Raw genomic sequence first — 12,065 nt, 5'->3', positions numbered from 1 at the left:
TGGGAGCGGATGTTCGCGACCCGGGGGAGTCAGGCCACGTCCTGACCGCCTCCCAGGCCATAGCAATCGCGGCGGCCTTGTGGGGCTTTTCCGCCCCCAATACCAGAGCCCGACGGACAAGAAATGTATTCCTTCCTTCTTGGTCGGTGCCTTGTTTTACTCCAGAACCTTGTTTCTGGTTGTACGGGTGGCATGGTCAGCTCTTTAAATTGGAAATGAGACGTCTTACGGAATCGTTTAAGTAAGCTCCCTGCAAGCAACAGTCTAATGCCCTTTGAGAGTCTGTAATGATGTGTATGCTCCCGCTCGATACTTGCGCTAGCCGGATTACCAAGAGGATGCTTACAACATTCGCTTCTTCTTCCTGAATATCAGCAGGTCACACAGCCGCAAAGATTTCGAGTGTGCTAATCTGCGGCACTTGCTGCCTCCTACTTTTGTACATCCCGTATTCGCTGTATACTGTCAGAAAATCGGAAACGCCTGTGTGCCCAAATTTCACCGCCGGTTATACATTCCACTTTTGTCTGAATTAATCCGGAGCCACACTGTACGGCTAGTCTTATTCTGCAAGTGTGAGTTCCGCTTGTAAAATACAGAAAATTTAATTTTGTTTATCTTCCAGGGGAGAGGTACTATAAGGTGATAGGGTCAATTGCGAGCGCTCCCAGCGACTTAGTGTGTGGCGCATGGTTGGTTCTACCGCAAGGGCGTAAAACGGACGAAATTCAACGCTCGCAGGTGTCGCACCCTCTCACAATGCGTGTAGTTTCTTTCATTACCACCAGATTGTCATTCTACTCCTTCCTAGGCTTTAGTTACAGGTGCGCCACATTTTACGTTATCCCAGTCGGTTGTGAGCGGCCAGCTCTCGCATCTGGCTGCCTCAGACTTAGCTTCCGAATTGCAGCGATAACTTATTTCCGTGGACTCTTGAAGAGAACGGATTAAAACAGGCGGCTCGCAGAAATGAAAAAAATAAAAAATGACCGTGATAACGCTATCCCATCAATAATTACTAATTATTTAAAATACTAATACCTCAATATTAATACCTAAAATAATAATACCTGAAAACATCTCCCCAGAGACGCAAAAGAGTTTTTCTGCTTCCCTTGGAGAGGTATGCCGATGCAGGTCGATGAGAGGCCCCTCCATTTCGTTGCTACCCCGCGGGTATGGTTTTGGGGGACCCCCCCAACCGGCAACCCATGCGCTGGGCCCGCTGTCAGCGCTGCCACAACGTCCCGTGTGCAGTACGGCTCAAGTAGCAGCCGCGGCTGATCGGCAGCCTATCAACACTCCAGGGCCCTGCGCATGCGCCGCAGGGTTGTGTCGGGCTAGGTGACTCGTCTACCGTCTCTTTCGCCGTGAAAGGGGAACGTCGCGTTTGGTGTGAATGAAACCGAGGCCCGGGGCCGAATTGTACTCGGTGGCAGTAGGCTGCCGGGAGGTATCTCGCGTCTTTCCGGCGGGATTCACCTCCGTTGGCGTCTCGCGGAATTGGCTCGGAGAGAAAACCTCACCCGGCCTGCGTCACGTGGCTATATTTTGACTATATTTTGTTGGCGTCACGTAACCAAACGGCACCCGCAAAGGACGGTCAAATCTGGCGCGGTTGGAAGCACTCCGGAAGGCAAAACGGCTGACCACGGCGGCTGACCGTATGCCGCCTGTTTTTGCGATTTTAGTGTTGCCGATTTTTTCAGACACGTAAGCGACCGCCAACAGTATGCCCTGAGTGACCGCAAGTTTCAGCATTCATTCCAACGCAGCAGGACCACGGTGCGTATTTTGTGCAACGACGAATCAACAGTTACGAAGGTGCTCTGCGTGCTGTGTTCCTCTTCCCCACTGACAGTTTCCAAAGCGTTTTTGTCACGTTGAAACCCTATCCCACCCCGCGGCCAGTGGCAGCGTTCACACGGTGTCCGCATCGACGCCGCTCGTACACACGAGGGGTTCGGATACCCCAGCGGCGTAAGCCTTTTTGTAAGTACTATTTGTTTCTAGGTACGTTTTTTACGAAAAAAAAAACGGTTTAGCACCACTGTTTTTCATCGAGGAGAAAGAAGCGCGATGTCAGAAAAGCAGTCACACACAAATGTGGTTGTTTTGAGTGGTTCTTGGGATGGCAGTGATCTCCCATAAAATTCCGCAGTTGTGGATGATCAAAAAGTGTGAATGCAACTTAGGAGATTCATATGTAAAGAAGCTTCTAAGACTACGGCCTGTGTTCGCTTAAGTGAAATAATATCAACAACGTATGTGAGTAAATGTAGTTGAAATGACAACGTTCGGAGGTATCGCAGTTTGGTGGTGTATATTTAAAGAAAAAAAAGCTTATAAAGAAAGTTCAACTGGTGACTATGGTATTGTGTGGTGCATCTAACGGACTTCATAACGAACCATGTAATATATGCTCACAGTATTTCTCCCTCCTCCTGCCCCCATCGTGTGTCAACTTCTTCGGCTCCTTGTCACATCGGCTTACATTTGTTCCCTCCTTCAAAAATTGTAAAAAGGTGACAACTTTAGCCTGTCAACTCGTTTTAGTGGCGTACCGATTTCAAAAAGCGGGACGGTGGGGTTATGTCCCGCAGCTGTACCGCATAGACGGGTGGTAGGGCGCTTATCAATAGCCAGAGTTGTAAGTCCCCAATTTTCCTCTCAGGTCGCCTGCATGCTCTAATTCCCCTGCTACTCGAAGCAAGAAAGGTTAAAGAAAAGGCACATACAATACGACGACGTCGTTACAAGCAGTTGCGGAATCTACCAGTTTCAACTGACCCAGTTTATTGTATTCTTCCTCTTGTTTATGAGCTGTTCCTTTCTTAACGCTGTCTATTTGTTTAATGCTTGAGTACATATTTGTGTTATGTTCCTTTCATGTGTGTGACTCCAAAATGAAGGCATTGGCCATGACTGTCGACTACTGTGCCTTTGTGCGGCAGGCTGTTCACTGTTCACTTGACCGTTGCCAGCCCTCTTGTGGGCGTGAATCATGCATAGTTCTTGTGTTGATGGTGGCTACCTGCTCGAGCCGTGGCTTATGACGCCCACTGCAGGTCATCCGGACCCGAGACTCCTGAAGAAAAGTATAATGCGGCACATGCTTCTATGTGGTTTCTCGTGAAGTGCTACAATACAGTTTTCAAGAGCCGTTTTTCTTGACTGCAGTAGCGCTAGCTTTTTTTGAAGGACTCTTCTGGAGGCCAACATTGTCGGAGTGTGTTTTGTGGCGCCAACATCTGCCTTTTGGAACCACTGAGGACAACATCTTCAGCAGCACCAGCAGCAGCAAGTGGACCAGAGCAGTGTAACAGACGACATGGCTGAGGAGGTTCATGCTCCCGACACGTTGTTTCTTGCTCCTGAAGGACAGGCAGGTGCAGAGCAGGGCAACCAAGTCATCCTCAGACAGTTTGGTGGCACTGAACATGTTATTTTGGACTTTGGTTTCTGATTACGAGTGGTGTGCGGTGTTAGATTTGTCGGGAGAAACTTGCTTTGTGGTTGTTTCAAGCAGAATATAGTTTTCCCTGATGTGGCGTTCTTTGCTGTAGAGAAGCTTCTTTTCCTGTTGTGTTTGGCACAGTGTTGTACACGTTCCTCTAAAATAGGAACGAAACCTCGTTCCTTCCCAATTTTGAAACGAATTATCGTTAGAAGTTCCTTTATTTCGAAAGGAACGCGTTCCAGTTCCAGTTCAAAAATTGGAACGTTTCGTTACTTTAACGTTACATTCGATTTTTTTAAATTAAAATATAGGGTCTGATAGGTAAAATAGAGTTAGAATTTTAAAACTATAATCGAACTACGTATATTATACGAATATGAACACCGTCGGCAGCAGATTATCTAGAAATAAAAAGAATCCAAAGGAACGCTCCCTGACAATTTTTTTTCCAGGAAGCACCGCACAAACCCCAGACATGTCTAACTGCGTTTTTTGGTGCTCGTCTATTATAGGTGCAACACATATAATAAACGCAGTAAGGTTCTTGCGCGTCAGATGTGCAACTGCAAAGTTACTCACGTGCAGGAAGGTAATTAAATTTCTTGCATTAGATTCAATATTACAGTTTATTTAAAATACTTTACAGGACCCTTTGCAGGATTTGGTTAAGGGGGTTACAAAAGTGAAGCGTTGCGGATCGTACAGCACAAATTTGCGAGTAAGAAAACACATTGCAGCAGGCGACAGAATCCAGGTTGGTGCCGGAGCAGGCAAGATGGCGTTCGATGATTCTCAAATGTCCGGTAGACCCACGAAGACCCAACTTGCTACTTGCTCAAACAAACCGAAAGAAAACCAGCTATCTCCCTCTCTTATGCTTAGTCTCGGCGCCGCGCGATTCCTGCGCCCCCGATAAACGAAGTTCACATAAAAAACAAAGAAATGCTTAAATTATCTCAGCTAAACCAGAGTCTTCTCTGGCTAAACCTAGCTAACTCACGAGGGGCTCCGCGTTCGCTCTGGTTCTGTCAACCGACCGGACTCAAGCTTCTGTAAATGGACTTTATAGTTCTCGCTTTGACTGTCCAAGAACACCAAGCACTTCCGTTTTATTACACTAAAACCAAGCCTCGAGGACCCACTAAGTTCTAACTAACACACACTGGGCCGCTGATTGGCCAGGTCAACAAAACCCAAATATTTGTGCACAAACAATCACGTGATCCACACTAACACTCTCACTCAAACTTCCAGGTATTGATCAAGGCACAAGTATAACACAGGTTTAACTTGAAACCGACCAACTACAGCAACTCTGAGCGCTGTAAGTTGACCTTCGGGCGGCCTCTCTCAGGTATTGTCCATACGGCGCGCGACGAAAATATGCCCAACAGTGACAGAATTACTGCCCTTTGTCAACACGACGCATGCAATACAAAAGCACCTTGCACTCCCGTCGGCCCATTCCCGCCACATCGGCGACAGACAGCGCCGTGACGAACTGCGCGCGTACTCTGTAACTTCGAGCAGTACAACATCCCGAGACACTGCGGTGCGCCCAGCTCTTTTGAGAGCCGGCGACACTTTGAATGACCTCACAGCGAGCGCAACTGCCCCGACAACGACGCACCCGCGCCTCGCGAGCACTAATGCTGTAATTACCCCTGACAATATACAGAAGGGGTGGTTTCACAAGGAACCTGCGGCGCCAACAATTCTATCGGCCAGACGTGCATTTTGGCCACCCCAGACAAACGATGAAAGGTGAAAAGCATTCTTGCGGCAGCGCTGTTCACCCGTCGAACGCCGCGTAAGCTCAACCGGCATGAAAGCAAGCCTAAGCTGCGAACCGCTGCGTGGTTATTTTACTGCCTTTAACCTTCGAGGAAGCACAATCCGCTGAAGGGCGGGCAAATTGGGCAGCTTATAGGAAGAGAAACACGACGACTTGTGATTTTTGTACTCGAGCTTTGGCATCAAAAACAGCCAAATCCTGGTGATGTAACGGCAGGAACGCCGTTCCTGCCGTTCCTTCAAAAATCTAACGAGTTACCGTTACAGTTCCACCGATCCTTAATGGAACGGTGGCGTTCCTTCGTTCCTCCAAAAAGGAACTAGTTCCAGGAACGCCGTTCCTTGGAACGCCGTTACGTACAACACTGGTTTGGCATGCTTGTGGGAGGATAACAGAGAAAGTTGCGTTGCTTTCGACTGCTATATACCATTCCCTAACCCTGCGTTGCATGTTCTGGGATAGCCAGTGGCTATACTGTTTCCAAGAGTAGTCAGTCCTTGTTAATATAGAGACCGGTAAAGATTCTCTTCATAAATTTCGGCTTATTACACTGTGACCGTCAGTCTGCTGTGAAGCAAACAATGATGATGCATGTACCATACACAAAAAATGAGTATGCTGCAGACCTAGCAAAACCATGTCACGGTGACCTCTTTTGGCGATCTCTGACAGAGAATTTTACATAAAAGAACACTATATGCAAGCATGTATATCCACTGTTGATGCAGAACAATAAACATACTTAAAATGTCGGGGCTTTCACGGCCCAACAATTCACTCAGAAAATCTGATCAGAGGTGGCAAAATGGCCCAGCTTCCTTTCCCCACCACTGCCTGTATTCTAGCACTCGGTGCTTTGATGACTGCTCACTTAGATTTGTGAACAGTGACATTGGTATTTTTTTCGTCAGGAAGGACAGATGCTTCTGAGGAATAATTACGATGTGCCAATAGCAGCATCTAGAAAGGTGAATTGAATTTTCCCTTATGTTGAACTGTTTCCTTGTCCCCATGCCTGCAGCAGCACCGTCCAAGAGGAACCAACACTAAAAAAAGAACCGTGACAAAATCAATATTAGCATTTGATTAATGACAGAACGAAGCCTCATTCAAACAGCACAGAAACCAACGCTCTCCGCATGGCAAAAAAAGAACGGCACATTGATGTTTCTGAAACGATACCATAAAATCTTTCTCTACTCCTGCTTGTTAAAGTGCTCATAGTCAACAGCCATTCTTGTTGAGGCCCACAGTACTGCTTGTTCCGGTGAGGTTCAACGTTCAGGGCTTTCCACGGCAAGCAGCTCTCCAGATCCGGTGCGTCTGAAAATGTGTGCGTTATGTTGCGACCGGGCGGAGGCACCCGATCCTTTCTTCGTCGTCTCCAACATACGATGGGTAGCGTGTATGGTGCGAGCGGCCAGCCGGTGTTGCAGCCGTGAAGAAGTCCAGAGCAGTAAGGTAACGTGACTGTTTACTTCATAGCGAGAGGTGAGCCGAAGCCAAAAAAAAACATACAATGCCCTGACGGGCGAGGTTACAATACAGGACAAGAGCAGAGCGACCGCATGGATTCGCTGCTCAGACAGGAATGAATATCAGCGTTTGTGCTGCTTTTTTTATACCCAAAAAACGCCCCAAAGAGTAACACGCCACGAAATCATAGACACACACACGCATAGTCTTTCCAAGATCGCGAGTCATCTTCGCCCCTTGTGGCGTCCGAGAGAGGGGGGAGAGTGTCCTTGAAAGGTGCCGGGGTCGCGCTATCAACTCTGATCGCGCTGATAGCGAAACGTCTAAGCCGGGAAGGTCAAGGCAGGTGCCTGAAGGGTGTGGCGCTGGCAGCTGCCGGAAACACGTTGCAAAGCGAGGTGATTGACCCGGCATGGCGAGACACGAAGTACGATTCACCGACACGTGGGCGCACATGGTCGATTCCCACGTGGTCGCTGATGCGGAAAAACACGTGTTGCTGGCCGATTCGTAACAGCTTCTCCGCCGGGGGTCCGAGATCCCGATGGATAAGGGTCTTCAACCGTTGTCCGGAGGGATGCTTTCGCAGGGAAGTGCTCAGCAGACGCTCGACTCCAGGCCTGGGTTGTACGACACCGTGCTGGAGCTCCACAGGGCCGATCACTGGACGAGAAGTGGCTCCCCAAGAACGCCTCTGGATTGGTCAGGCAAGCAACAGAACAACACAGCAAGACACAACCGCATCGCCGGCCAGTGCGAAGACATATCCACACTGAAGATCTACCAGGCTTTTAGGTGCGAAAAAAATACGCTAATAACTAACTACACTAGTTATATTTTAGCCCAGCAGTACTTTCGACAAGTGCACAAACCTGAAAGGTGACATTTCGCGTGATTGGAAATGTCCCACACAAAAAAAACGTAATCGTAAAGGGCGAAACCTGCTTCAGGAAAAACAAAGGAATTTGAGAAAGTCAGGCGTCTACAGGCCATTTCTCGCCTTAAGGACTCCGACTTAAGCCATCAGCATTGCCATTCAGTTTCCCCTTTTTGTACCGCACTTCAAACGTATACTGCTGCAGAGCCAGACTCCAGCGTAGCAGGCGACCGTTCTTTGAGGACATCGTGTGCAGCCACGTGAGAGGGCAGTGGTCGGTCTCTACTATAAACTTTGAGCCGGCGAGGTAACAGGCCAGTTTTTGCACCGCCCAGACGAGACACGCACACTCTTTTTCGGAGGCGCTGTACGCTTCTTCGCGAATCGTCAGCTTACGACTTGCGTACAAGACTGGGTGTTCCTCATTGTCGTCAGCTTTCTGACACAACACAACCCCCATCCCACGGTCACTAGCATCACAGTGGACCACGAAGGGCTCTGAGTAGTCTGGCGAGTTCAGCACAGGGTGGCTAGTTAGAGTATTTTTCAGGTCGGCGAGAGCCTGCTCTTTTGTTTCGTCCCACGCGACTGTTAGCGGTTCGTTTTTCCGAAGCGCGTCGGTTAGAGGGCTAGCCAGCTCAGAGTACCTCGGAATGTACCTCTGATAGTAACCTGTGATTCCCAAGAACGACCTAATGTCTGTCTTGGTTCGGGGCTGCGGGAAGTCTCGGATTGCAGCTACCTTAACTTCCGAAGGTAGGCGATGACCCCTACCTATAACGTGACCTAGGTAAGTGACTTCCGCGCGTGCCATTTGACATTTAGGTGCCTTGATCGTTAAGCCCGCTTCGCGCAACCGTGAAAGCACGGAGCGCAGGTGTTCCAGATGCTCTGGCCACGAGGCGGAATAGATAGCCACGTCGTCTAAATAGGGCAACGCAAAGTCGTCGTACCCCCGTAACACTTTGTCCATGAGACTTGAAAAACAGTATGGCGCGTTTTTCAGCCCAAAACTCAGAACCTTCGGTCGGAAGGTGCCCATGGGTGAAATAAACGCCGCGTACCGGCTAGCTTCCTTCGTCAGCGGAACCTGCCAGTATCCCCGCACCAAGTCAAAAGCGGAAATGAAGCAAGCGCTGCTTACTTTCTCGATACGTTCCTCGATGTTCGGTATCGGGTAGGTTTGGTCTCTAGTGATAAGGTTTAACTTCCTATAGTCTACACATGGTCGCGGATCCTTTCCAGGAACTTCAACCAGTATCAGGGGCGAAGTATAGTCGCTTTCGCAAGCCTCTATCACATCCAGAGCCGACATTTTCTGGATTTCAGTTTCCAGAATTTCGCGCTGTCGCGGCGACACTCGATACGCTTTTGAACGTACGGGCTGGGAAGACGTAAGCTCGATGTCATGCGTTAAGAGGGACGTTCTGCCGGGCTTATCCGAAAACCGGTCCGAGAACTCTTCTAACAGTGCCTCCAAATCGCGTTTTTGGTCAGGCTCTAGCTCCGCCTTCGATACTAGGTCGTTAACGAGGCTCCTCGTGCTGTCATGGGTAAGCGGCCCCAATTCCGGAATATCGGGGGGAATCTCCTCGGGTATGTTAACTAGCATCTGCACCACCGCTTCCCGCTGCATGTAGGGCTTTAGTAGGTTGCTGTGGTATACTTGCTGGAGCTTGCGCTTTCCAGGTACACTCACAACATAGTTCGTTTCAGACAATTTTTGAAGGATTTTTGCCGGGCCTTCCCACTGAACCTCTAGTTTGTGGCGTTGAGATGGCCGCAAAATCATTATCTGGTCTCCCACCTCAAACTGACGTGCCCTGGCTCCCTTGTCGTAGTAGGGTTTGGACTTTTTCTGGGCTGTGCTCATTGCGGTGCCCGATAGCTGCTGTGCCCTGTGCAAGCGGTCCATTAGCGAGAGTACGTATTCTACAACCACCGGGTCTTCGCCCCTACCTTCCCACGATTCCCGGAGGATGCGGAGGGGGGAACGTAACGAGCGTCCGTAAACAAGTTCCGCTGGCGTGAAACCGGTCGTCTCGTGAGGAGCCGTCCTCAAAGCAAACATCGCTGCCGGTAAGCACAACTCCCAGTCAGCCTTTCGCTCGTAGCACATGGCTCTGAGAACGCGCTTCATTACTGAGTGCAACTTCTCGACAGAGTTCGACTGAGGGTGGTACACGGAACTATGAATGAGTTTTACTCCGCACTCTCTGCCGGAGAATCATCTGTTTCGGCTGGATGCTGCTGCTGCTCGACACCCGCGATCTGAACCTGCAAGGGGGCAGACTGGCCGCGTTCGGAAGCAACGTCGGCGCCAGTCTCAGCAAGCTTCCCAACCTCCTCTCTTCGCGAGTCCTTCATACTTTCAACCGCCACCTTTGCTCCAAGTTCGCGAGCCTTCGAGCGCGTCAGCGCGAACACTATCCCTTCCCCGAAAACGAGTCCCCTTTCGCGCAGTAGCTGATCGGTACTGTTCGAGAAAAGATACGTATACTGCGCCGGAAGGCTGGGAGAAACAGCGGCCTCGGTTTCGAGCTTTCCGAAAGGACCATCGATGGTTATCCTGGCGATCGGAAGACACACGCCTTGTGCTTCTACGGCCTGCTTTATCCACGCGCAATCGCCCGTGAATTGATGCGGTTCTACGTAGGACGGGTGGACGACGTCCATCGTTGCTGCGGAATCGCGAAGAACTCGGCACGGTTTGCCGTTAACTGCTAGCTCGCGTACGTAGGGCTCTAAAAGTTGTCTGGTATCCTCATCCGGATCTAGTACGTGAAAGACTAGTTTTCCCTTTTTGCAACTAGCGGCGAAATGTCCAGTCTCGCCGCAGTTGTAACACGCAGCCTGTCTGCGCGCTTCAAAAGCTCTCTTTCTGCGCTGCTCCTGAGCGTCTGCTGCTCTTTTTTCGCTATCGTGGCCAGTTTCTCTATCCCCGACAACGACTTTCCTTGCTCCACCGTCTACCTGGGGAGCTCCGCCTTTCGGCCCTGACTTATCAGGCCTCGGCCTGAAGTCTTTTTGGCCGTCTTTCGGCCCCGGCGCACCTCGACGTGCGACGAACTCGTCGGCTAGCTGAGCTGCCTGATCCACAGTTTTTACCCCTGGCCTGTCTTGCACCCAGAGTCTCAGGTTCTCCGGTAGTCGGCGGTAAAACTGCTCAAGACCGAAGCACTCAACTACTTTGTCGTGCTCTAAGAAAGCTTCGGCCTCTTTGAGCCACTCTTCCATATTTGCCCTCAGCTTGTAGGCGAACTCCGAGTACGACTCGCCCCTAGCTTTCTCGGCTTCACGGAACTTCTGGCGAAATGCCTCTGCTGACAGCCTGTACTTACGCAGGAGGCTAGACTTGACTTTCTGGTAGTCCTCCGCCTCCTCCTTTGGCAAGCGGGCCATCACGTCGGATGCCTCACCTGGCAAAAGCGTAAGCAGCTTTTGCGGCCATGAGTCTCGGCTAAACTGGGCCCTCTCACACGTACGCTCGAAGTTGACCAAAAAAAGACCGATGTCTTCTACTACCTTGTAGGGTCGCATTAGGTCACACATTCGCAACGTAGGTCGCTCAGTCGCCGCAGACTGCACGCTGCTGCCACTCTGACGTCTAGGTCGAGACGCCTCGACGTCTAAACGCTTCATTTCCAGCTCATGCTGTCGCTCCCGTTCTAGTTCCTGTTTCTTCTCCTCGCGTTCCTCACGCTGGCGCTCAGCCTCTGCAGCCTGACGTTTAGCGGTCTCCCTGCCATCGATCAGCTCAATGCACTCGGACAGCTCGTCATCGTCAGCCCCAACAGCGAGTATAGCCTCTATCAGCTCTGGCTTTCTCAGCGCGTCCGTAACATCCAAGCGCAACTCTTTTGCAAGCTCCAACGACTGCGGTTTTTTCAACGCTTTCAAATTCATGGCCGGTCTAGAGTACTGCTTTCCCACTGTTTCCAAAAAAAATTGTTTTGCGCGAATAACCCACGCGACAAAACAGACGCCCTACCAGCTATCCTCAGAAGCCTGGTAAAACTCAGTGAAGAAAAGTCCCGCACTCACCCTTGACCGCCGTGAATTCTGCGAAGTCCGAAGCCGCCTTGACGTCCGTGGTGTTGGGTCTCGCACCGCTGGCTCCAGGTGTCACGAAGTTGTCATCCGACCGCTGCCAACCAGTTGTTGCGACCGGGCGGAGGCACCCGATCCTTTCTTCGTCGTCTCCAACATACGATGGGTAGCGTGTGTGGTGCGAGCGGCCAGCCGGTGTTGCAGCCGTGAAGAAGTCCAGAGCAGTAAGGTAACGTAACTGTTTACTTCATAGCGAGAGGTGAGCCGAAGCCAAAAAAAAACATACAATGCCCTGACGGGCGAGGTTACAATACAGGACAAGAGCAGAGCGACCGCATGGATTCGCTGCTCAGACAGGAATGAATATCAGCGTTTGTGCTGCTTTTTTTATACCCAAAAAACGCCCC

At 50.4% G+C, this 12,065-nt stretch overlaps 1 protein-coding gene across 1 annotated transcript; it reads right to left on the bottom strand.

Moving 5' to 3' along the window:
* Positions 1–9,810: 9,810 nt before the first annotated feature.
* Positions 9,811–11,786, bottom strand: LOC144175647 (uncharacterized). Its single transcript, XM_077704697.1, has one exon. It carries the CDS (start codon positions 11,512–11,514, stop codon positions 9,811–9,813), a length of 1,704 nt encoding a protein of 567 aa, XP_077560823.1. The 5' UTR covers positions 11,515–11,786.
* Positions 11,787–12,065: the final 279 nt, after the last annotated feature.

Source organism: Haemaphysalis longicornis, unplaced genomic scaffold (assembly GCF_048455015.1).
Source record: "Haemaphysalis longicornis isolate Haplotype H1 unplaced genomic scaffold, Haemaphysalis longicornis Haplotype H1 scaffold_3, whole genome shotgun sequence".
In the NCBI taxonomy this organism is placed as follows: Eukaryota; Metazoa; Arthropoda; class Arachnida; order Ixodida; family Ixodidae; genus Haemaphysalis; species Haemaphysalis longicornis.
The sequence above is the reverse complement of the archived record's forward strand: the minus strand, read 5'-3'. Positions and strand labels throughout refer to the sequence as shown.